This window comes from Pseudophryne corroboree, chromosome 11 (genome assembly GCF_028390025.1).
Source record: "Pseudophryne corroboree isolate aPseCor3 chromosome 11, aPseCor3.hap2, whole genome shotgun sequence".
Classification (NCBI taxonomy): domain Eukaryota; kingdom Metazoa; phylum Chordata; class Amphibia; order Anura; family Myobatrachidae; genus Pseudophryne; species Pseudophryne corroboree.
In genome coordinates this window covers 20,334,083-20,355,753 of record NC_086454.1, presented here as the reverse complement: position 1 = coordinate 20,355,753, position 21,671 = coordinate 20,334,083, and the positions used below count along the sequence as shown (strand labels likewise).

At 50.8% G+C, this 21,671-nt stretch overlaps 1 protein-coding gene across 2 annotated transcripts in view; it reads left to right on the top strand.

Moving 5' to 3' along the window:
- PTPN5 (protein tyrosine phosphatase non-receptor type 5) overlaps nt 1–21,671 on the top strand; it is a 214,417-nt gene that overhangs the window by 158,853 nt on the left and 33,893 nt on the right. For both annotated transcript variants that reach the window (XM_063946358.1, XM_063946357.1), the window contains 2 exons: nt 17,415–17,510; nt 21,361–21,587. In XM_063946358.1, coding sequence (XP_063802428.1) covers nt 17,415–17,510; nt 21,361–21,587 — 323 coding nt within the window. The remainder of the gene's footprint in view (nt 1–17,414; nt 17,511–21,360; nt 21,588–21,671) is intronic.

Here is a 21,671-nt window from a genome sequence, read left to right as displayed (position 1 = left end):
AGCTACGTGGTCAGGGGAGAACACGTTTGTAAAATTTTACAAATTTGATACTCTGGCTAAGGAGGACCTGGAGTTCTCTCATTCGGTGCTGCAGAGTCATCCGCACTCTCCCGCCCGTTTGGGAGCTTTGGTATAATCCCCATGGTCCTTTCAGGAACCCCAGCATCCACTAGGACGATAGAGAAAATAAGATTTTACTTACCGATAAATCTATTTCTCGGAGTCCGTAGTGGATGCTGGGCGCCCATCCCAAGTGCGGATTATCTGCATAAATTGTACATAGTTATTGTTAACTAATTCGGGTTATTGTTGAAGGAAGCCATCTTTCAGAGGCTCCGCTGTTATCATACTGTTAACTGGGTTTAGATCACAGGTTGTACGGTGTGATTGGTGTGGCTGGTATGAGTCTTACCCGGGATTCAAAATCCTCCCTTATTGTGTACGCTCGTCCGGGCACAGTACCTAACTGGAGTCTGGAGGAGGGTCATAGGGGGAGGAGCCAGTGCACACCACCTGATCTGGAAAAGCTTTACTTTTTGTGCCCTGTCTCCTGCGGAGCCGCTATTCCCATGGTCCTTTCAGGAACCCCAGCATCCACTACGGACTCCGAGAAATAGATTTATCGGTAAGTAAAATCTTATTTAAGTTCCCACGCAGGTCGGTCCTCTTCTCCAGTAGAATCCAAGGGGTACCTGTTGAAGAAATTATACTCACGAGATCCAGGGGTCCAGGGTCCTCGGGAAATCCAGGGGTAATCCACGTACTTGAAAAAAATAACAAAACGGTGTCCCGACCACGAACTGAAAGGGGACCCATGTTTGCACATGGGTCACCTTTCCACGAATGCCAGAAACCCACTTTGACTTCTGTCTAAGTGGGTTTCTTCAGCCAATCAGGGAGCGCCACGTTGTAGCACTCTCCTGATCAGCTGTGTGCTCCTGTCCTCACTGACAGGCAGCACACGGCAGTGTTACAATGTAGCGCCTATGCGCTACATTGTAACCAATGATGGGAACTTTCTGCCCTGCGGTTGACCTAAAGTGACGTCACCGCTGAGCAGAAAGTTCCCAGCATTGGTTACAATGTAGCGCATAGGCGCTACATTGTAACACTGCCGTGTGCTGCCTGTCAGTGAGGACAGGAGCACACAGCTGATCAGGAGAGTGCTACAACGTGGCGCTCCCTGATTGGCTGAAGAAACCCACTTAGACAGAAGTCAAAGTGGGTTTCTGGCATTCGTGGAAAGGTGACCCATGTGCAAACATGGGTCCCCTTTCAGTTCGTGGTCGGGACACCGTTTTGTTATTTTTTTCAAGTACGTGGATTACCCCTGGATTTCCCGAGGACCCTGGACCCCTGGATCTCGTGAGTATAATTTCTTCAACAGGTACCCCTTGGATTCTACTGGAGAAGAGGACCGACCTGCGTGGGAACTTAAGGTAAGTATGTATGTATGTGTGTATGTATGTATGTAATAAAATTATACTTTCACGGTGTGTGTGTCTTGTCTTTTTTTGGGTATTTTTTTAGTAGTAGTACTACAGGTACCAGCGGGCCCGTTTTTCCGTCGCATGCTGGTACTTGTGGTTCTCCAAGTACCAGCATGCGGGGGAGGCTTGCTGGGCCTTGTAGTACTGCTACTAAAAACAATATCTTTTCTTTTACAACAAAGGCTATCAGCCTCCCTATCCGCAGCCCATTGGATGGGGGGGGACAGCCTCGGGCTTCACCCCTGGCCCTTGGGTGGCTGGGGGTGGGGGACCCCTTGATTGAAGGGGTCCCCACTCCCCCAGGGTACCCCGGCCAGGAGTGACTAGTTGGATTTTTGATGCCACGGCCGCAGGGCACTATATAAAAGTGACCCCCGGCTGTGGCATTATCTGTCCAGCTAGTGGAGCCCGGTGCTGGTTTTAAAAATACGGGGGACCCCTACTCTTTTTGTCCCCCGTATTTTTGGGACCAGGACCAGGCGCAGAGCCCGATGCTGGTTGCTTAAATATGGGGGAACCCCTGTCATTTTTTTTCCCATATTTCGGCAACCAGGATCGGCTCAAAGAGCCCGAGGCTGGATATGCTTAGGAGGGGGGACCCCACGCAATTTTTTTTGAAAAAATAAGCACTTTCCCACCCCTTCCCACTGATATACATGCACGGATCTCATGGATCCGTGCATGCCTATCCAATCACGAATAAAAAAAAAAAGGTCTGGTTTTTTTTAGCACTTTTTTACGAGTTGTAATTTTTCACGGCAATGTTTGTTTGTTTTTTGCTTTGCACTTCTTAGTAAATGACCGAGATTCATACTTAAACAGCCGCGTTTTGACCGATGGTGTATTCATTCGTAATTTTTTACTTGGACTTGCAAAAAATTACGAATGCCCTCATCTCTGCCGTGATTAGTGTTTAGTAAATTACCGAGATGACACTTTGATGAAAAAACGGCATCTCGGTCAAAGGGGTAAATTTACTAAGATTCGTATTTTCCCGTTTCAGGTCAAAGTTCAATCACGAATGACATCGAAAGTGTAAAACTGCAACTTTTTGAATTGATTACGACTAATTTACTAAGCTGTCGTATTCGGGTTTTTCTTTTGTTCCGATGTCGATGTCATTCGTGCTTTTTTTTCTATTTTTACGGCAGTGATTAGCAAAACACTGCCGACTTTTTTTACAATCAATCTCGGCCGGATCTGTGTGATCCGTGCTGGGGTTTATTTATTTTTATTTTTTTAATTAAACACTGTAAAATAATAAAAAAAAATGCGTGGGGTCCCCCCTCCTAAGCATAACCAGCCTCGGGCTCTTTGAGCCGATCCTGGTTGCAAAAATATGGGGGAAAAAATGACAGGGGTTCCCCCATATTTAAGCAACCAGCATCGGGCTCTGCGCCTGGTCCTGGTCCCAAAAATACGGGGGACAAAAAGAGTAGGGGTCCCCCGTATTTTTAAAACCAGCACCGGGCTCCACTAGCTGGACAGATAATGCCACAGCCGGGGGTCACTTTTATATAGTGCCCTGCGGCCGTGGCATCAAAAATCCAACTAGTCACCCCTGGCCGGGGTACCCTGGGGGAGTGGGGACCCCTTCAATCAAGGGGTCCCCCCCCCCCAGCCACCCAAGGGCCAGGGGTGAAGCCCGAGGCTGTCCCCCCCCATCCAATGGGCTGCGGATGGGGGGGCTGATAGCCTTTGTTGTAAAAGAAAAGATATTGTTTTTAGTAGCAGTACTACAAGTCCCAGCAAGCCTCCCCCGCATGCTGGTACTTGGAGAACCACAAGTACCAGCATGCGGCGGAAAAACTGGCCCGCTGGTACCTGTAGTGCTACTACTAAAAAAATACCCAAAAAAAGACAAGACACACACACCGTGAAAGTATAATTTTATTACATACATACACACATACATACATACTTACCTTAAGTTCCCACGCAGGTCGGTCCTCTTCTCCAGTAGAATCCAAGGGGTACCTGTTGAAGAAATTATACTCACGAGATCCAGGGGTCCAGGCTCCTCGGGAAATCCAGGGGTAATCCACGTACTTGAAAAAAAAAAAAAAACGGTGTCCCGACCACGAACTGAAAGGGGACCCATGTTTGCACATGGGTCACCTTTCCACGAATGCCAGAAACCCACTTTGACTTCTGTCTAAGTGGGTTTCTTCAGCCAATCAGGGAGCGCCACGTTGTAGCACTCTCCTGATCAGCTGTGTGGTCCTGTCCTCACTGACAGGCAGCACACGGCAGTGTTACAATGTAGCGCCTATGCGCTACATTGTAACCAATGATGGGAACTTTCTGCTCAGCGGTGACGTCACTTTAGGTCAACCGCAGGGCAGAAAGTTCCCATCATTGGTTACAATGTAGCGCATAGGCGCTACATTGTAACACTGCCGTGTGCTGCCTGTCAGTGAGGACAGGAGCACACAGCTGATCAGGAGAGTGCTACAACGTGGCGCTCCCTGATTGGCTGAAGAAACCCACTTAGACAGAAGTCAAAGTGGGTTTCTGGCATTCGTGGAAAGGTGACCCATGTGCAAACATGGGTCCCCTTTCAGTTCGTGGTCGGGACACCGTTTTGTTATTTTTTTCAAGTACGTGGATTACCCCTGGATTTCCCGAGGAGCCTGGACCCCTGGATCTCGTGAGTATAATTTCTTCAACAGGTACCCCTTGGATTCTACTGGAGAAGAGGACCGACCTGCGTGGGAACTTAAGGTAAGTATGTATGTATGTGTGTATGTATGTAATAAAATTATACTTTCACGGTGTGTGTGTCTTGTCTTTTTTTGGGTATTTTTTTAGTAGTAGTACTACAGGTACCAGCGGGCCCGTTTTTCCGTCGCATGCTGGTACTTGTGGTTCTCCAAGTACCAGCATGCGGGGGAGGCTTGCTGGGCCTTGTAGTACTGCTACTAAAAACAATATCTTTTCTTTTACAACAAAGGCTATCAGCCTCCCCATCCGCAGCCCATTGGATGGGGGGGGACAGCCTCGGGCTTCACCCCTGGCCCTTGGGTGGCTGGGGGGTGGGGACCCCTTGATTGAAGGGGTCCCCACTCCCCCAGAGTACCCCGGCCAGGAGTGACTAGTTGGATTTTTGATGCCACGGCCGCAGGGCACTATATAAAAGTGACCCCCGGCTGTGGCATTATCTGTCCAGCTAGTGGAGCCCGGTGCTGGTTTTAAAAATACGGGGGACCCCTACTCTTTTTGTCCCCCGTATTTTTGGGACCAGGACCAGGCGCAGAGCCCGATGCTGGTTGCTTAAATATGGGGGAACCCCTGTCATTTTTTTTCCCATATTTCTGCAACCAGGATCGGCTCAAAGAGCCCGAGGCTGGTTATGCTTAGGAGGGGGGACCCCACGCAATTTTTTTTGAAAAAATAAGCACTTTCCCACCCCTTCCCACTGATATACATGCACGGATCTCATGGATCCGTGCATGCCTATCCAATCACGAATAAAAAAAAAAGGTCTGTTTTTTTTTAGCACTTTTTTACGAGTTGTAATTTTTCACGGCAGTGTTTGTTTGTTTTTTGCTTTGCACTTCTTAGTAAATGACCGAGATTCATACTTAAACAGCCGCGTTTTGACCGATGGTGTATTCATTCGTAATTTTTTACTTGGACTTGCAAAAAATTACGAATGCCCTCATCTCTGCCGTGATTAGTGTTTAGTAAATTACCGAGATGACACTTTGATGAAAAAACGGCATCTCGGTCAAAATCGGGAGCTTAGTAAATTTCCCCCAAAATCGGGAGCTTAGTAAATTTCCCCCACAGTTGGGCTTAAAACTTAATCAGATCTGCACATAGGGGGTCATTCCGAGTTGTTCGCTCGCAAGCTGCTTTTAGCAGCTTTGCAGTTGCACACGCTAAGCCACCGCCTACTGGGAGTGTATCTTAGCTTAGCAAAATTGCGAACGAAAGATTAGCAGAATTGCGAATAGACACTTCTTAGCAGTTTCTGGAGGTCATTCCGAGTCGTTCGCTCGGAAAATTTCTTCGCATCGCAGCGTTTTTCCGCTTAGTGCGCATGCGCAATGTCCGCACTGCGACTGCGCCAAGTAAATTTGCTATGAAGGTTGGATTTTTACTCACGGCTTTTTCTTCGCTCAGGCGATCGTAGTGTGATTGACAGGAAATGGGTGTTACTGGGCGGAAACAGGCCGTTTTATGGGCGTGTGGGGAAAAACGCTACCGTTTCCGGAAAAAACGCGGGAGTGGCTGGAGAAACGGAGGAGTGTCTGGGCGAACGCTGGGTGTGTTTGTGACGTCAAACCAGGAACGATAAGCAGTGAACTGATCGCAGATGCCGAGTAAGTCTGGAGCTACTCAGAAACTGCTACGAGGTGTGTAATCGCAATATTGCGAATCTTTCGTTCGCAATTTTAAGAAGCTAAGATTCACTCCCAGTAGGCGGCGGCTTAGCATGAGCAAATCTGCTAAAATCGCCTTGCGAGCGAACAACTCGGAATGAGGGCCTCTGAGTAGCTCCAGACTTACTCTTCCACTGCGATCAGTTCAGTCAGTTTCGTTCCTGGTTTGACGTCACAAACACTCCCAGCGTTCGCCCAGACACTCCTCCGTTTCTCCAGCCACTCCCGCGTTTTTCCCAGAAACGGTAGCGTTTTTTCACACACTCCCATAAAACGGCCAGTTTCCGCCCAGAAACACCCACTTCCTGTCAATCACACTCCGATCACCAGAACGAAGAAAAAACCTCGTAATGCCGTGAGTAAAATACCTAACTGCATAGCAAATTTACTTGGCGCAGTCGCACTGCGGACATTGCGCATGCGCATTAGCGACTAATCGCTCCGTTGCGAGAGAAAAAATAACGAGCAAACAACTCGGAATGACCCCCATAGGTCTGATTCAGAGGTGGAAGCTGTTCCGATTGTTACGCAGATGGGCGACGTTTGAGGACTGTGCATGCGTCACCCATGTGCCCCGATACAGCTGCGATGACAGCCGTGGTGCACTGTAAGTTGCAGGATGATTGACACGCTGCTGACGTTTGGGGGCGGAGACTGGGAGCGCTGCACAAAACCGAGGCACGCCGCCTTTGATTAGTAGGAGTGTTGTGAACTGCGCCCGTCTGAATCCTGGGCCAATGTCCAAATGTAGTTTGAGCAGGAGAGCTGGTGCTAGGATAGTCCGCGGTGTGCGAAAGCGCCCAATAGATAAGGGCAATTCTGGTGGTCATGGTGACGTCAACGGTCTCATCGCTGCGGAGTTCCATATGTGGCAATGAAGCTGCAATTTGCATTGACGTCCCCTATTCTCTTGCCCCATACAATGTCTCACAGCCTGGCAACCCATGCAGCTTTGTCCTACAGTATCCCTGGCTTTATACACAGGTGCAGGTTTATAGAACCCTTACACATGGGCATAACTATAGTGGGTGCGTGGGAGCTATAGCTATGGGGCCCAGAGGCTTAGGGGGCCCGGTTCACTTGCGCCCAGTTCATGTAGTTGTCCACTAATATACTAACTGGGGCACTTCTGTGTGGCATAATGTGAATTGGGGGCACTGTGTGGCATAATGTGAATTGGGGGCACTGTGTGGCATAATGTGAATTGAGGGCACTGTGTGGCATAATGTGAATTGGGGGCACTGTGTGGCATAATGTGAATTGGGGGCACTGTGTGGCATAATGTGAATTGAGGGCACTGTGTGGCATAATGTGAATTGGGGGCACTGTGTGGCATAATGTGATTACAGCACTGCTATGGGGCATAAATAAACTAGGGAATGACTACAGTACTTGCCTACATTCATAGTTTCCTCACAGGGCTATTCAAGTCATTAGGCCCCAACCACTCACCGTAAAATGGCACAATTAGCACATATTTGCATAGGGGTGGGGCCAATATAATTCGATTACCATAGAATTGCGTTGCTAGGCTCCGTCCCCTGCAAAACAGGCCACACTTTCCCTATACTATTCTCCCCATATTGCCAACTTAACTAGGAAGTGGGCAGGATGTGGGAGGGGTGCCCACTCTTCCAGGGGTGCGGGAGGACTACCCTAAAAAAAACAGGAGTCTCCCGCAGGTTCCGGGAGAGAAGGAAAGAGGTGTCTCTGTAAAAGCACTGAGGCAGGGGCCCCTGCAGTATGCTGCTGCGGGGCCCACCAAGCTCTGGCCCTTACACCTCTTTATTGCAGGAACATTCCCACCCTACTGAGCGACTAGCTTAGTATAACTGTATGTCCGTAATAAAACAATGCAATTTAGCATGGTCTGCTGGGAAATCAGCACAATTACAGTGATGTACGCGAAATATGGTGATTCGTAGCGCAGGCAATGAAAGCTTATTAATACCAAACAGCATTGATGTAATATCATTCAGTTTGTGGTGTGTAAGGATACACTGCTATTAGTGGTATTGGAGTGTACGCGTAATGTAATAGTGGGGACAGACAGCGGTACTTACCATCCTCCAGATGGATCCTAAATGAGATTTTCATACAGACCATCTGGAGCCAACCCCAGGAATCAAATGCGATCAGACCATGAGTCATAGCGTCTAATTAATGCTATCTGCGCCGAGACGTTCACCTTGTACCCAAGGTAATGCGTTCTCCAGGTCACCCTCATTTATCTAAATGTCTTTTGCTGTATTGAACTATCTCATCTAGAGGATAAATCCTAATTATTCACAGAGCCTGTCGCCGTGAATTAATATCGTTACCAAATTTCAGTGGAACTCCGCCTTCAGAAACTTCTGTTGTCCGGGCAGATGTCTTTTATTTGCATTGCCATAAACCCCACACGTCAGATGCATCCACGCGCCACTCAAGCACACTTATCTTATAAATAAAGACACAACAACTGTAATTGGCGTGAAAGGGGTCAGCTTTTATTTTCTGACTGAGAGGAAGGCCTATTAAATACTAAAACTAAAATTAACTAACTCTCTAACTAAGGTGGCGGGGAGAAGAACGGTTAAACATGATAAACGTAACATGGGTGATCAACATTATAATACAGAAAAACAAGCAATAAAAAACATATGTGTGAGGGAGCCTTCTGCCCCAGATGTTCCGGGATCGGCCTCCTGCCTCCATCCCAGACATCGAAAATCAAAAATCCAAGGACAGGGGTCGACCTTCTGCCACTACCCCTGCCCCCCAACAGTTGCAGGGACGGAGGTACACACCGCCGCTACGTGGTAAAAATTGGGCCACCGGCCCCGCCATCCACATATGTTTATACCAGTAATATGGACCCACTTGGTAAAGCTATGCCCGTAAACTAATTATAAAAACTATAAAATTTACCTAAAAGTACACCCAAAACTTACTAACCTTGAACTCATAATTAAAATAAAGTAACCGTTCAGAAACCGGCCAACTGCCAGGTTACCAACCTGCCACCGCCACCGACTCAAAAGGCAGAAAAACTAACTAAAGAGACCTAAGCAAGCAGAATACTAACTAACGCAATAAAAAAAAAAAAACGTACTATCAAGAGAGAAAACTATCTAAAGGGACCGAAGAACGTCAATAATGTCCTCCAAGAAGATCAGCATGCCGGCCGGCGACAAATGCACCCCATCAGACCGGTATTGAGCCGAATCATGGAAGGAGATACCCCCGTGCGGCACAACCAGCCCGCCATGCTGGAGGACAGCACGACCGACCACTGAATTGACCCGCCTCCGAACCAGGTCAATCGCCCCGGGGTTAAAGGCTCCACGCCAAGACCTCCGAGGGACGATGTCTGACTAGAGGATTAGGCAAAACAGCCAGTCAGCTATAAGATCCAACAGCTGACGTCTGATCTCGAGGCGAATGTCGAGCCCAGTGCGGCGCACAAGATCATTGCCACCCAGATGCAAGACCAAAAATAGAGGGAACCCAAATCGGCCAACTGCCGCCCGAAGCCAGTCCCGCAGGCCGTCCCAGCGGAGGCCTCTACGGCCCAACCAGCGCACGGCCTGCAGCTCCGGAAACCGGGTTGTGTCGCAGGCCAGAGCCGACACAGACAGCCAGTAGACGTATGAATGGCCGACAAACCATATAAAGTGTGGATCTAACCGCCGTCCTGCAAAAGAAGGGTGTGGCGAAGGTTAATAACGAAATGAAGGTAGTATGAGTAAACGGGTAACCTAACTATGACCCTAACAGGAAAGGGGGGGGGGGGGTTGGGCCGCCCAATTTGACTTGAGGCAAAAACACAAAACTTCGTTAGCCGGCAAAAACCCTAATTAAAACCAACGATAAAACAAAAATTCCTCATGGCCCCCGCAATCACAAAAGTGCAACTGCGATGAGCGGCTAGTCCTCAAAAGGGCGCACTGGGAGGAAAAGGCCTGATATAGCGTCTGACTGCACCAGACCTCCACCTACCCAGTGCCCGGACTTCGACCTCGGACCAACCCGCCGCAGCTGCTGCTGAAGCAGCGCCGATACAGAAAGAGTGAGTCCCATAGTCGGCCGGAGAGAGACCCAGGTACAAAATACAATGCCCCAAAACCAACCGGAATTGATATCTGGTCAACGGGGAACCGTCACTATGGACGAGCCACCCTGTGGGCGTTGGAGGCCGTATGGACGAATAAGCCTGGGCCGCGGCAACTGGACAAATGCCCCGCGCACGAGCCTGACCCATTCGAACCCACTGCCCCCTGCCGACTACGTCAGTCTTGGAGCGCTGAATCCTACACCACAAACCGTCGGGGCGTACGACGACGTGGTCCGCCAGCATGGGCGAGGCAGAAGTCCGAGAGACGGACACCAGCTCACCCACCCTGAACGCACCGTGGAAGGCCATCATAAAGGCCGCGATGAAGAGGCGAACCTCGTATCCCGAAGAGCAAATACTCCGTAGGGATCCCAAAATCCGCCTCAGCAAAGCACCAGTGATCGGCTGGCGAGTATTCAGGAGGGGCGGGGTCGCCCAAGCCCAACCTTTCAACATCCGGCGGAGGAAAAAGGACTTCGTAAAATCCTCTTCCCCCTGAAGCTGCAGAAAGTATGATATACCCGCCAGAATCCTGCTAACAGACGCCCGCGAAATCCCGTCGGAGTACAACATCCAGATGTATTCTAAGATTAAATCGTGAGAGGTCTTACCACTCTGGCCTCTCTCCAGGAGGAAGCGACTCCACCGCTCCCAGGCGGCCCGGTAGGCCGCAACAGTTGCAGGGGCCAATGACCTGTGGGCTAACTCCTCAATCCGGGTGGATGACCTGCCACACATAAGCAGGACATGATTCCCCTTGGATGAGAGCTGCAGGAGCCAAGCGCCTAAACCGCTGCCAATCGCCGCGAGACAGGGCATCCGCAACTTCGTAACGCACGCCAGGGACATGCTTGGCTCGCAACGTAATGTTGTTTACCAAACAGAGCAAGACTATCTGCGCAATGACCCGCAGGACTGGTAAGGACGTGGATTTTTGGCGATTCAAGGCAAAAACCACGCCCAAATTGTCGCACCAGAAGATAACACGTTTGTTACGCAGGGCCTCGCACCACAATTCCAGAGCGACCAGAATGGGAAAAATTTCTAGCAACAGCATGTTTGTCGTGAGGCCCCCGCTAAGCCAGGCACGCGGCCACAGAGACGCGCACCAACGGCCGGCGAAATAAGCTCCGAACCCGAAAGCGCCAGAGGCGTCCGTGAAAAGCTCCAGGGACGGCCTAGACACGACCGCCTCCTGCCAAATACAGATGCCGTTGAAGTGAACAAGAAAGTCGTCCCAAATACGTAAATCTCTTCGGATTTCGATGGACAATCTAAGGAAATGATGCGGGCGTCTAACCCCCACCGTAGCCCGTTCCAATTTTCTACAGAAAACCCTGCCCATGGGGATAACCTTGCAAGCAAAGTTAAACAGGCCCAATAAGGACTGAGCCTGCTTAAGCGTGAGCTTGCCCGCAGCCAGCGCATATAGGATACCGTCATGTAAACGCAAAACCTTATCCGCAGGGAGCATACAGAGACCAGCGACCGTATCGATCTGAATCCCGAGGTAAACCAAAGAGGCGGAGGGACCCTCCGTCTTTTCTGGTGCGACCGGAACCCCAAAGTGCGCGAAGAGGGCCAGAGCCCCCTGCAGGAGGTTGACGCAGCGATCCGAGTCAGATGGGCCGATAAAAAGAAAATCGTCCAAGTAGTGCGAAATTCCCTGTTCGCCGGTCGCTTGTTCGAGGCACCAGTGAAGGAAAGAACTGAACCTCTCGAAGTAGGCGCAAGATATAGAACAGCCCATAGGGAGGCACCGATCGATGTAATAGCCGTCGTCCAGCTTAAAACCCATGAATCGAAAGGCGGAAGGGTGCAGCGGAAGGAGACGAAACGCTGACTGGATGTCCAATTTACACATCATCGCCACCAGGGCCAAAAGACCGGATGGTGTCTATGGCCGAATCGAAGGATAGGGAAACAACCCTACACTGATCATAAGGGATAGCATCATTAACCGATGACCCCATAGGACAGGAAAGATGTTGGATGAGCCGAAATTTGCCTGCGGTCTTTTTGGGCACTATGCCTACGGGGGACAAGACCAAATCAGGCAAGGGGGGTTCCCGAAAAGGGCCTATCATTCTACCTAACGCAACCTCAGCCTCTACCTTCCGGCGGAGCACGTCCGGAAATTCTCGAGCCGAACGCAGGTTCGTGCCCGCCCCGTGGCCCTCCCGTCCATGAATCGGCAAGGGGAAGCCCGACGCGAAACCCGAGTGTAAAAATTGGGCGTCCGCCGGCCGCGGGTACCGGCGCAGCCAGGGAATGAGCGCCCGAAGTTTAATTGGGGTGGGGGCTGTGGCCAATGCCGGAGGCCGCGGGAGCCCGACTCTGCCGGGTCTGCGGTCCGGAAGAACCCCCGGTCCCTGTACAGTCCTTGATCCCTTGGCCCCCGCCACATCTGATACAGGAGTGACGAAAATGACACCGCCCCCCTAAGTCGCATTGGGCATTATTAAAGGCAAAGCATTTGCCATGTCCCGAGCAGCCTGACCCGCCGCGAAAGCCGGCGGAACGAGAGGCAGGTTGTTTTACCCATCGTCTCGCCGTGCTGCCTTCCTCAGTGCCGAAAGAACCCTGGGTCAGTTCCGAGCACAATTCCACATCTTTTTTTCCAAAGTTATAGATCTGCCGCCCGTGTTGTTTCCGCTGAAAATCCTCATCATAACGACGCCAGGCCGACCCTTTGTACTTATGGTACAGCACGTGTATGAGGAATTGATATCGAACAACGTTCATGTGTTCGTCCGGGCGGGTCTCTAGGTAACACGCGGCAAAGATCAACATGCATCGAACCCAATTCGGGTAGGAGCTCCCGAACCTCTCCCTCTCAGACTCTCCACCTCTCTACAAAACTTCAAACGGGCTCTCAAGACCCACTTCTTCACCAAACCCAGCCAAATCTCATCCTAACCCTCTGTTCTACACTCTCTATGTACCCCAATTATGTCACCCCTGTCTGTCTACCCCCCCCCCCCCCTTTAGAATGTAAGCTCTCACGAGCAGGGCCCTCCTCCCTCATGTGCTTACCCTTTTCTTACTTTAATAATCTTCAGCTGCACCAAATCCAGCAGTCTTCTGCCACCTGATACTTATTCCAGTGTCATCTGCTGATGTAGCTAATAGCTATGTTTATTTACCCTGTACTTGTCCTATATTGTAGCCAACTGTAAGTTGCTGTTTTCCTAGTTGATTATTTGTTTATGTACTCTGTAATTGGGCGCTGCGGAACCCTTGTGGCGCCATATAAATAAAGGATAATAATAATAATAATAATAGGAGCGCAAAGCGTCCTCTCTGACCTGCCCTTTTTTCTTAGCTGAAAGTAAGGCTTTACGATCGTCGCTAGTAAGAGCAAAAATATTTACATATTGGCCCTTACGGATCCGGTCCCGGATCCGGGGCCTGAGCCCACGTTGCACTGCCGTGTTGGCGCAGTGAACAGTGTCCGACTCCACCGACACTTGCGAGGAGGAAGAGGTCGAATGCCGTCGCTCGCGGCGTTTGCGACGCTTGACCCGGTGCAAACCGCCGTCGGAGGAGGACACTCCCTCCGAGGACGTGGAGGCAAGGGAAGAGTCCGTGCCCCGATGCCTACGCCTGCGCCTATCGCGCTTACCGGTAACCCTACGCGCACTGCTGCCGCTGCTAGAGGAGTGGGACTGCGTACTAGATCCCTCTCCGCTACGGGGGGTAAATGCGCTCCCCTTGGACCAGTCAGGGTCCGATGAAGACTCACCAATACGAGGGGGAGCTCCAGCTGTCGCAGCAGCCGCCGTACGACTTGTGGATGCGCCGACTGACTCCATTCCTGGCCCAACGTCCGCGGCTGGGGAGGTAAAAGAGACAATGTTCCCCTGTTCCCCTATCGGACCAGCAGCCGCCGGGAGTGGGGCAGGCGGGGCGACCGTCGAGCCAGAGGACAGGAGCGGGGTAAGGGATTGAGCAATGCTATCCGCCAAAGAAGCGGTGGCTTGTCCCGGTCCCCCGGGAATGGAGGATAACAAGGGAGCCAACGCCGACACGACAGCGGCACAAATGGCGGACAATACGGTGGCGTCCACCAAGGGTGCAGCCGCCGTTGCAGGCGGTCTAAGATCAGACCCGGCACGCGAATCGCGCGCCCCACGGGAGGTTCGCAAACCTTTCGTCGGGAGCAAGGACTCGGATGATCCCTCACTGTCAGGTACAATGGCACGTCCGCTCTGCTGCGATACCCCCCGACCGAACCGCCCACGCCGCGACCTCCTCCCATCCCGAGCAGTAGCCCCAGGAGGAGAAACCGGAGAGTCGCCAGAACTAGAAAGAGGCAGCTCCACGTCGGACTGAGGGCTATCCGTTGCAGCGACGGAAGCCGACATCCGGACGCGAGGCGGGACAGAACGCCCGCCTCCCGCCGTCGCACTCCGGCCCTGTATGAGACCGGTAGGGGCCGCACGGTCACGGCTGGCAGCAGCACGAAGCGGCCTACGAGCAGACCCGGAAGGGGCTGGCACCACGGGTCCAGCCACGGCAGGAGAGGCCAGGTGGCCCGTCCCACCGCGGGCGGACGCGGCACGCCCCAGGCCGACAGTCTCTGCAATGGCCACCGCCGGCAGCAGCCCATCCGCAGCCGCAGAGCGGGTGTGTTGCCCCGCTCTGCCACAGGAGGGCGCCTGCCGGCGAGCGTGTCCCCGAGGCGCAGTAACAGGCCTCATATGGGCCTCAGTAATCTTCGTGGCAGAAGTGGCACGCGCGCGCTGGCCAGACCCCTGGCGTCTGGCAGCCGCGCGATCCCCTCTCCCTCCTGATGCAAAAATAGAATGTGGGCTTCCCCCCCCCCCCGGGCGGGCCGATGTGCAGGGCGGGAGACTGTTCCCGGCAGCTCCGAGCGGCGGATCCAGGGACGGCAGGACACCATCCCTGGCAGGCCGCCTCAGACGGCCGCGGACCCCCGTCACTCCGTCCAGCGCCGCAGCCAGCGGCGGTGACGGAGACAGGGACTGATGCCGAAGGGGAGCGCGGGCGGGCACGGGCGCGCGGCCGGAGTCTCCAGCACAGCGGGCGCAACGGGTCTACTCCGTGACGGCCGGACACCATCAGAGTCCATAAGCCGTGCGGGGAGCCCTTGGTCGAGACATGAGGAGAAAGGGAGGGGAGGAGGGGAGCTGCAAAATGAAGGATAGGAATAGTTAGGAGAAGGTAGGTTAAAGGGAGAGCAGAGAGAGGATAGAAGATAATATGGGGAGAAAGAAGGAATAAAGTAATAGGAAAAAGGAAATAGTTTGAGTAATATAAGTGAGAATGGCCCTCATTCCGAGTTGTTCGCTCGCAAGCTGCTTTTAGCAGCTTTGCACACGCTTAGCCGCCGCCTACTCTGAGTGAATCTTAGCTTATCAAAATTGCGAACGAAAGATTCGCAAAATTGCGAATAGACACTTCTTAGCAGTTTCTGAGTAGCTCCACACTTAGGGGGTCATTCCGAGTTGTTCGCTCGTTATTTTTTTGTCGCAATGGAGCGAATAGTCGCTAATGCGCATGCGCAATGTCCGCAGTGCGACTGCGCCAAGTAAATTTGCTATGCAGTTAGGAATTTTACTCACGGCATTACGAGGTTTTTTCTTCGTTCTGGTGATCGTAATGTGATTGACAGGAAGTGGGTGTTTCTGGGCGGAAACAGGCCGTTTTATGAGAGTGTGTGAAAAAACGCTACCGTTTCAGGAAAAAACGCGGGAGTGGCTGGAGAAACGGAGGCGTGTCTGGGCGAACGCTGGGTGTGTTTGTGACGTCAAACCAGGAACGACAAGCACTGAACTGATCGCAGATGCCGAGTAAGTGTGGAGCTACTCAGAAACTGCTAAGAAGTGTCTATTCGCAATTCTGCTAATCTTTCGTTCGCAATTTTAATATGCTAAGATTCACTCCCAGTAGGCGGCGGCTTAGCGTGTGCAAAGCTGCTAAAAGCAGCTTGCGAGCGAACAACTCGGAATGACCCCTTTACTCGGCAACTGCGATCAGTTCAGTCAGTTTCGTTCCTGGTTTGACGTCACAAACACACCCAGCGTTCGCCCAGACACTCCTCCGTTTCTCCAGCCACTCCCGCGTTTTTCCCAGAAACGGCAGCGTTTTTCCACACACACCCATAAAACGGACAGTTTCCGCCCAGAAACACCCACTTCCTGTCAATCACATTACGATCACCAGAACGTAGAAAAAACCTCGTAATGCCGTGAGTAAAATACCTAACTGCATAGCAAATTTACTTGGCGCAGTCGCACTGCGGACATTGCGCATGCGCATTAGCGACTAATCGCTCCGTTGCGAGAAAAATATAACGAGCTAACAACTCGGAATGACCCCCAATAAAAGGGGTTACTTAGCAGTTCCACGAGAAGAAATGAAAATAGAGTCAGGAAGTACCATGTCAGCAGCCTATATGCATGGCCGGCCAGCCCCTATCCACAATCCAGCCAATCAGCTTCCCGGACCTTCTCTCTACGTTCCTCCCACCACAAAACGTTAACCCCTTCCAAGCCAGAGTGATGCATTGAGAGGAGCTCCGCAAGCCCAGACGGTGCGTTTACGCTGCTCGGTCACATTATGTTCCCTACGCAGTCATTCTATACATTTTCCCGAGGCCCAGAGGCCTTTCTGTGTGTATTCCTAAATCATCTATGGCTCCGGCAAGCATTGGACAATTGCGAATACCCAAATGTACAGCGTTAAAATATCATTTTAAGGACATGACTGTAGCCATGACAGCTGCATTTTTCTACACATGTCCCTAGCGGGCTTATTCATTAAGGAGAGTGGGCCTCAGGCACCCGAAGCATAGGGTGACATGTACTAAGCAGTGATAAGAGTGGAGAAGTGAGCCAGTGGAGAAGTTGCCCAGGGCAACCAATCAGCATTGACGGTCACGTAACATTTAAAATTTGCATACCATAAAAGTATACAGAGGAGCCGATTGGTTGCCATGGGCAACTTCTCCACTGGCTCACCTCTCCACTTTTATCACTGCTTAGTAAATGTCCCCCATAGTCTGCGATATGCAGCCGCCAGAGCCGCGATAACACATGGGATCGGGAACTTATCTCGGATCCCATGTATAATCGCACGATCGCAGGTCCGTTTTCAGACGATAAAAATGGCCTCTAATTGGATACCACGATATCAGGCCATTTTTACCGGCCAAAACCGGATTGCTTCTAATTGGATATCCCCCATAGTGTGCGTGGTACCATTGCGTGCTAATGACGAATAACACCTTTGATGTGGTCATGTGACAGCGTTAGCTGCCATCCTCTACTCTTTGTGAATGTGTAGAATGCATTTAGTAAGACGGCTGCGGTCAGATTCATCAGACGGATGCCGCGTGACGTGCATTGTGCACTACAAGTAGCAGAACAGATGAGCAGGAGAGCAGACCCGCTAATGCAGAATTTTGTCTCTTAGGATTTAACAACCCTGCAAAGTGGATTCTGGAAAATCGAGATGCCTGGCTTTGTGTTGGCGATTGTTTTCTTCGTCATGGCGCTGATTGGGACCATGGTAAGCCGATCATTATGTACTGGACAGGCAAGACAGATTCCTATCAATATAGAGAGCTCAAATGTCCCTTTAGTCTTGCCGAACCTCTGGCTTCATTTACTAGGTGTGTGTGTGTGTGTGTGTGTGTGTGTGTGTGTGTGTGTGTGTGTGTGTGTGTGTGTGTGTGTGTGTGTGTGTGTGTGTATAATTGGGTGTGTGTATGTAATTGACTGTATATGTGTGTACGTGTGTATATAATATGTGTGCGTTATATTGACTGTATATGTTTGTGTGTTTATAATTGCATGTATATGTGTGTATATAATTATGTGTGCGTTATATTGACTGTATATGAGTGTGTGTATATAATTGTGTGTGTGTTTATAATTGCGTATATATGTATGTGTGTGTGTATATAATTATGTGTGCATGTGTATATGTAGTTGTGTTAAATAAACCTCCCTTACAGCAGCTACACACACTACATTTGTTTTACAGAGTTGCATTACATTTAGTTATATATCATGTATCTGTCATTTACATATAATATACACCTTCACATATTAATTCTTATATTCTCATGTTGTTTTCACATATCATTTTCATATACATGTAACATACAAGTAGACTGCAGAGGTTCGGCATGCTTTACCGCCAGCCAGGATCCCGGCAGGCGGAATGCTGCGCTCACCACGCATCGGGCCCAGTGGCAAGCTTAACTCGCCACACTATTCTCGAGTGGTGACGGGGACCACCACCCAAGTGGCAATACCGTGCGTCGGTCAGAATTCCAACCGTCAGCATTTCACCAGCTGTTGGGATTCCGGCGTCGGTATCCTGAATGCCTGGAAATTAATTGCATCCCGATTGCAGGTTGTCATGTATTTTGTAATAAGTACTAATTAGCGCCGCGTTGACTGTGATAAAGTAAAGACAGCGCCGAGATCGTGGATTACTGTATGATGTGTGAATCTGATAGGGGGATGATTTTTTAACATTATTTATATATTATATATTTATTATTATCTAATGCAGGGGTTCTCAAACTGGGTGCCTCGGGACACTTGCAGGGGTGCCCTGGGTTGGTGGTCAGGATCAATCCAAATTATTCATGGTCAATATAATAGGCAAAACCAGTGCTGGTGGCTGCCAGTCATAAAATATGTGGCCAAACAGAAGCAAATCTTGTCCCTCACCACACACCTGACCCTAAGGATTACCTGTAAACACAATTTACCTCATTTAATATTTCTTTCTAAGGGGGTCATTCCGAGTTGATCATAGCTGTGCTAAGTTTAGCACAGTTACGATCGTTAACTCAGACATGCGGGGGGGGCACCCAGCACAGAGCTAGTCCGCCCCGCATGTCAATGCCCCCCCCACACACACACACACACACACACAAATACAAAAGCATTGCACAGAGACGATGCCTTTGTATTTGAGGAGTAACTCCCGGCCAGCGCTGCTCCTTTGGCTGCTGGGAGTTACTTGTCGCTCCCGCTGGGCGCAGCGGCTGCGTGACACGTCACGCAGCCTCCGCGTTCAGCCCCCTCCCGCCTAGCGACCGCCTCAGTCTCAGAGGCGATCGCTAGGCAACGATGACTGCCATGTGCTGGCGCACTGCGGCGCCGGCGCAGTTCTGACCCGATCGCACGGCTGCAAAGAAGTAAAGTGTGCGATCGGGTCGGAATGACCCCCTAAATTTCTCAATAAGAAACGTTTGGCCTAGAGGTACCGTGAAAAAAAGGCTGATACTCTAGGGCGCTGTGATGCAAAAAAGTTTGGAAACCACTGATGTAATGTTTGCAAATCACCTTGAGGGTCATTCAGATCCCGTCAAATCTGCTACCGCGAACGGGTCCTGCGGCGCAGGACGTGGACCGGGCGTTTGGGGTCTGGGAGGGGGCGGCGACAGCCTTCGTTTCTGAGAACGGAGGTGTGTCGCTGCTGTTTAGGGGGAGGGTAGAGACCAGGGAATCTCCTCATTGGACGGAGATTTCCAGGCCGCTGCAGTGGGCGTTTCACGTGTACCCAGGGATGCCATAAGCCGCCAAATAGTGGGTGAGATATCGGATGGTGGGTCCCAGGACGCAGCTCGGATCACTACTGCAGTGGGAGGCGTCTGCGTGTAAAAGACGTCTCGTGCTGCATCACCATACAGCGCTATCACTGCTGCTTCCAAGGAAGCGATAGCAACTGCAACCACGGGCCGGATGTAATGAAGTCTGAGGTGGGCGGAGGTGTGGGTTTCCCGGCTGAACTATGACTTTTTTTAAAGAAGCAATCATTTACAAGGCATGGGATTGCTGCTTTAAAAAAACTTCTGAGTCTGGCAGGGAACCCGCACATCCAGCCACCTCAGACTTCATTACATCCAGCCAGTGTCGGACTGGAGCATGTAGGGCCCTCTGGGGGAGTGTAGTGGTAGGGGCCCATGGTTAGGGGTGTGGCCAGTCTGCAGAGGGGGTGTGGCCTGCCGCCTCATTGGTTTGACTAACCATTAGAGAGTGCAGCGTCTGGGCCCCTTCATAAATATATACAGTAAATTCAGCTGCTGCATACATGATAATGTACCAGATTAATAACAGCAATGCCCTGTAGAAAATACACCATAGTCCAGTATAAGGTAACATATGTATAATGTATAATGCACTGTAGAAAATACACCATAGTCCAGTATAAGGTAACATATGTATAATGTATAATGCACTGTAGAAAATACACCATAGTCCAGTATAAGGTAACATATGTATAATGTATAATGCACTGTAGAGAATGCACCATAGTCCAGTATAAGGTAACATGTGTATAATGTATAATTCAAGTGCACAGTCTGGAACCTGATCCTTAGAGCAGGAGGAGGGCCCCCAGGCAGTAGGGCCCACCGGTGGTTTCCCCTGTACCCCTGTGGTCCAGTCCTATCCTGCATCCGGCCCCACATCTGAATTTGCCAGTAACATTACAATAATACAAGCGATAACCCTAAGAGTGAGAAACGAGAACCCTGTGTGCTGACACTCTATGGTAGAAACATGGTAGAAGGTGAGGAGAACATGATCTGGTGCAGGCCTATATATGGGATCAGTCCAGCGGGATGTTGACCGCATCCCCTGTATATGGCATTATGTAAACACTAGTCACGCATCTCATCTATGTGCAGAGCACACATGCAGTACATGTCTGTCACGTGTGTCCAGTTGTACGTGGCATTATCTGTGTAGAGAGCCCGATGATGGCTCCCTAGGCCGGGTAGACGCTCAAGGCCAAATATCTGACCTCCTCATCCTCCCTACATATAATTATACAGCCCTCCTTATTTATCTGGTATGGATAAATAATATTTATGGATAGGTAACGAGAGGTTAAAGTGTTAATAAGTGTTATATAAGTCAGAAGCACTGGGCCCTAGGCGGGCACCCCTGGTGCTGCACGTGTACTGAGTAAGGGCCAGGACGGGGTGATAGAATCCAGTATGAGTCCTGTACGGGCGAACGCTCGGTGTTTGCTGATTTGTGGCAACAAGGCCGCACGTGTGATCATCAGGCAGAAGACAGAATGACGGGAATAGTGACAAGGACACGCTCTCTGCTGTATGATGCAGGCACTTAGACTTTCTCTGCAATAAAGGGACGAGCGCTGTATATTTCCACACTGTTCCAGGGCAGCGCTTTCATCACATTGAAGTCAGGCCCAACAAGGCTAAACACAGGGACACAATAGAGATGAGAGTAGACGGGAACGTACTGGCTGTTCCAGGCTCCTGATCTCTCCCGCTGCACCCACACAGCAGTCTATTCTACACACAGGGTTGTCGTGCTTAGTTGCAAATAGGCCACAATCAGCTCTAGCCTCTGTCATTTGCTTCCAGGTGTGGTACCTGAAGTCGCACGCAGAGCCAGTCCTGTCGGAGGACCGACGCCAGTCCGTCAGCCGACAACCGTCCTTCACCTACTCGGAATGGACGGATGACAAAGCGGAGGATTTCATGGATTTCGACCCTGTACCTGACACTCCCGTCTTCGATTGTTTGATGGATATCAGAGGCGACACTGACCCGGGGACTCTCACAGTGAAATCTGTGGGGCTTCAGGAAAGGTGATGTCCTTACTGTGTGTAATCTATCAGAGTGATAGTCTGCAGAGAAAGTCTGCAGGAGGCAGGGCCGTCTTTTCGTATGGG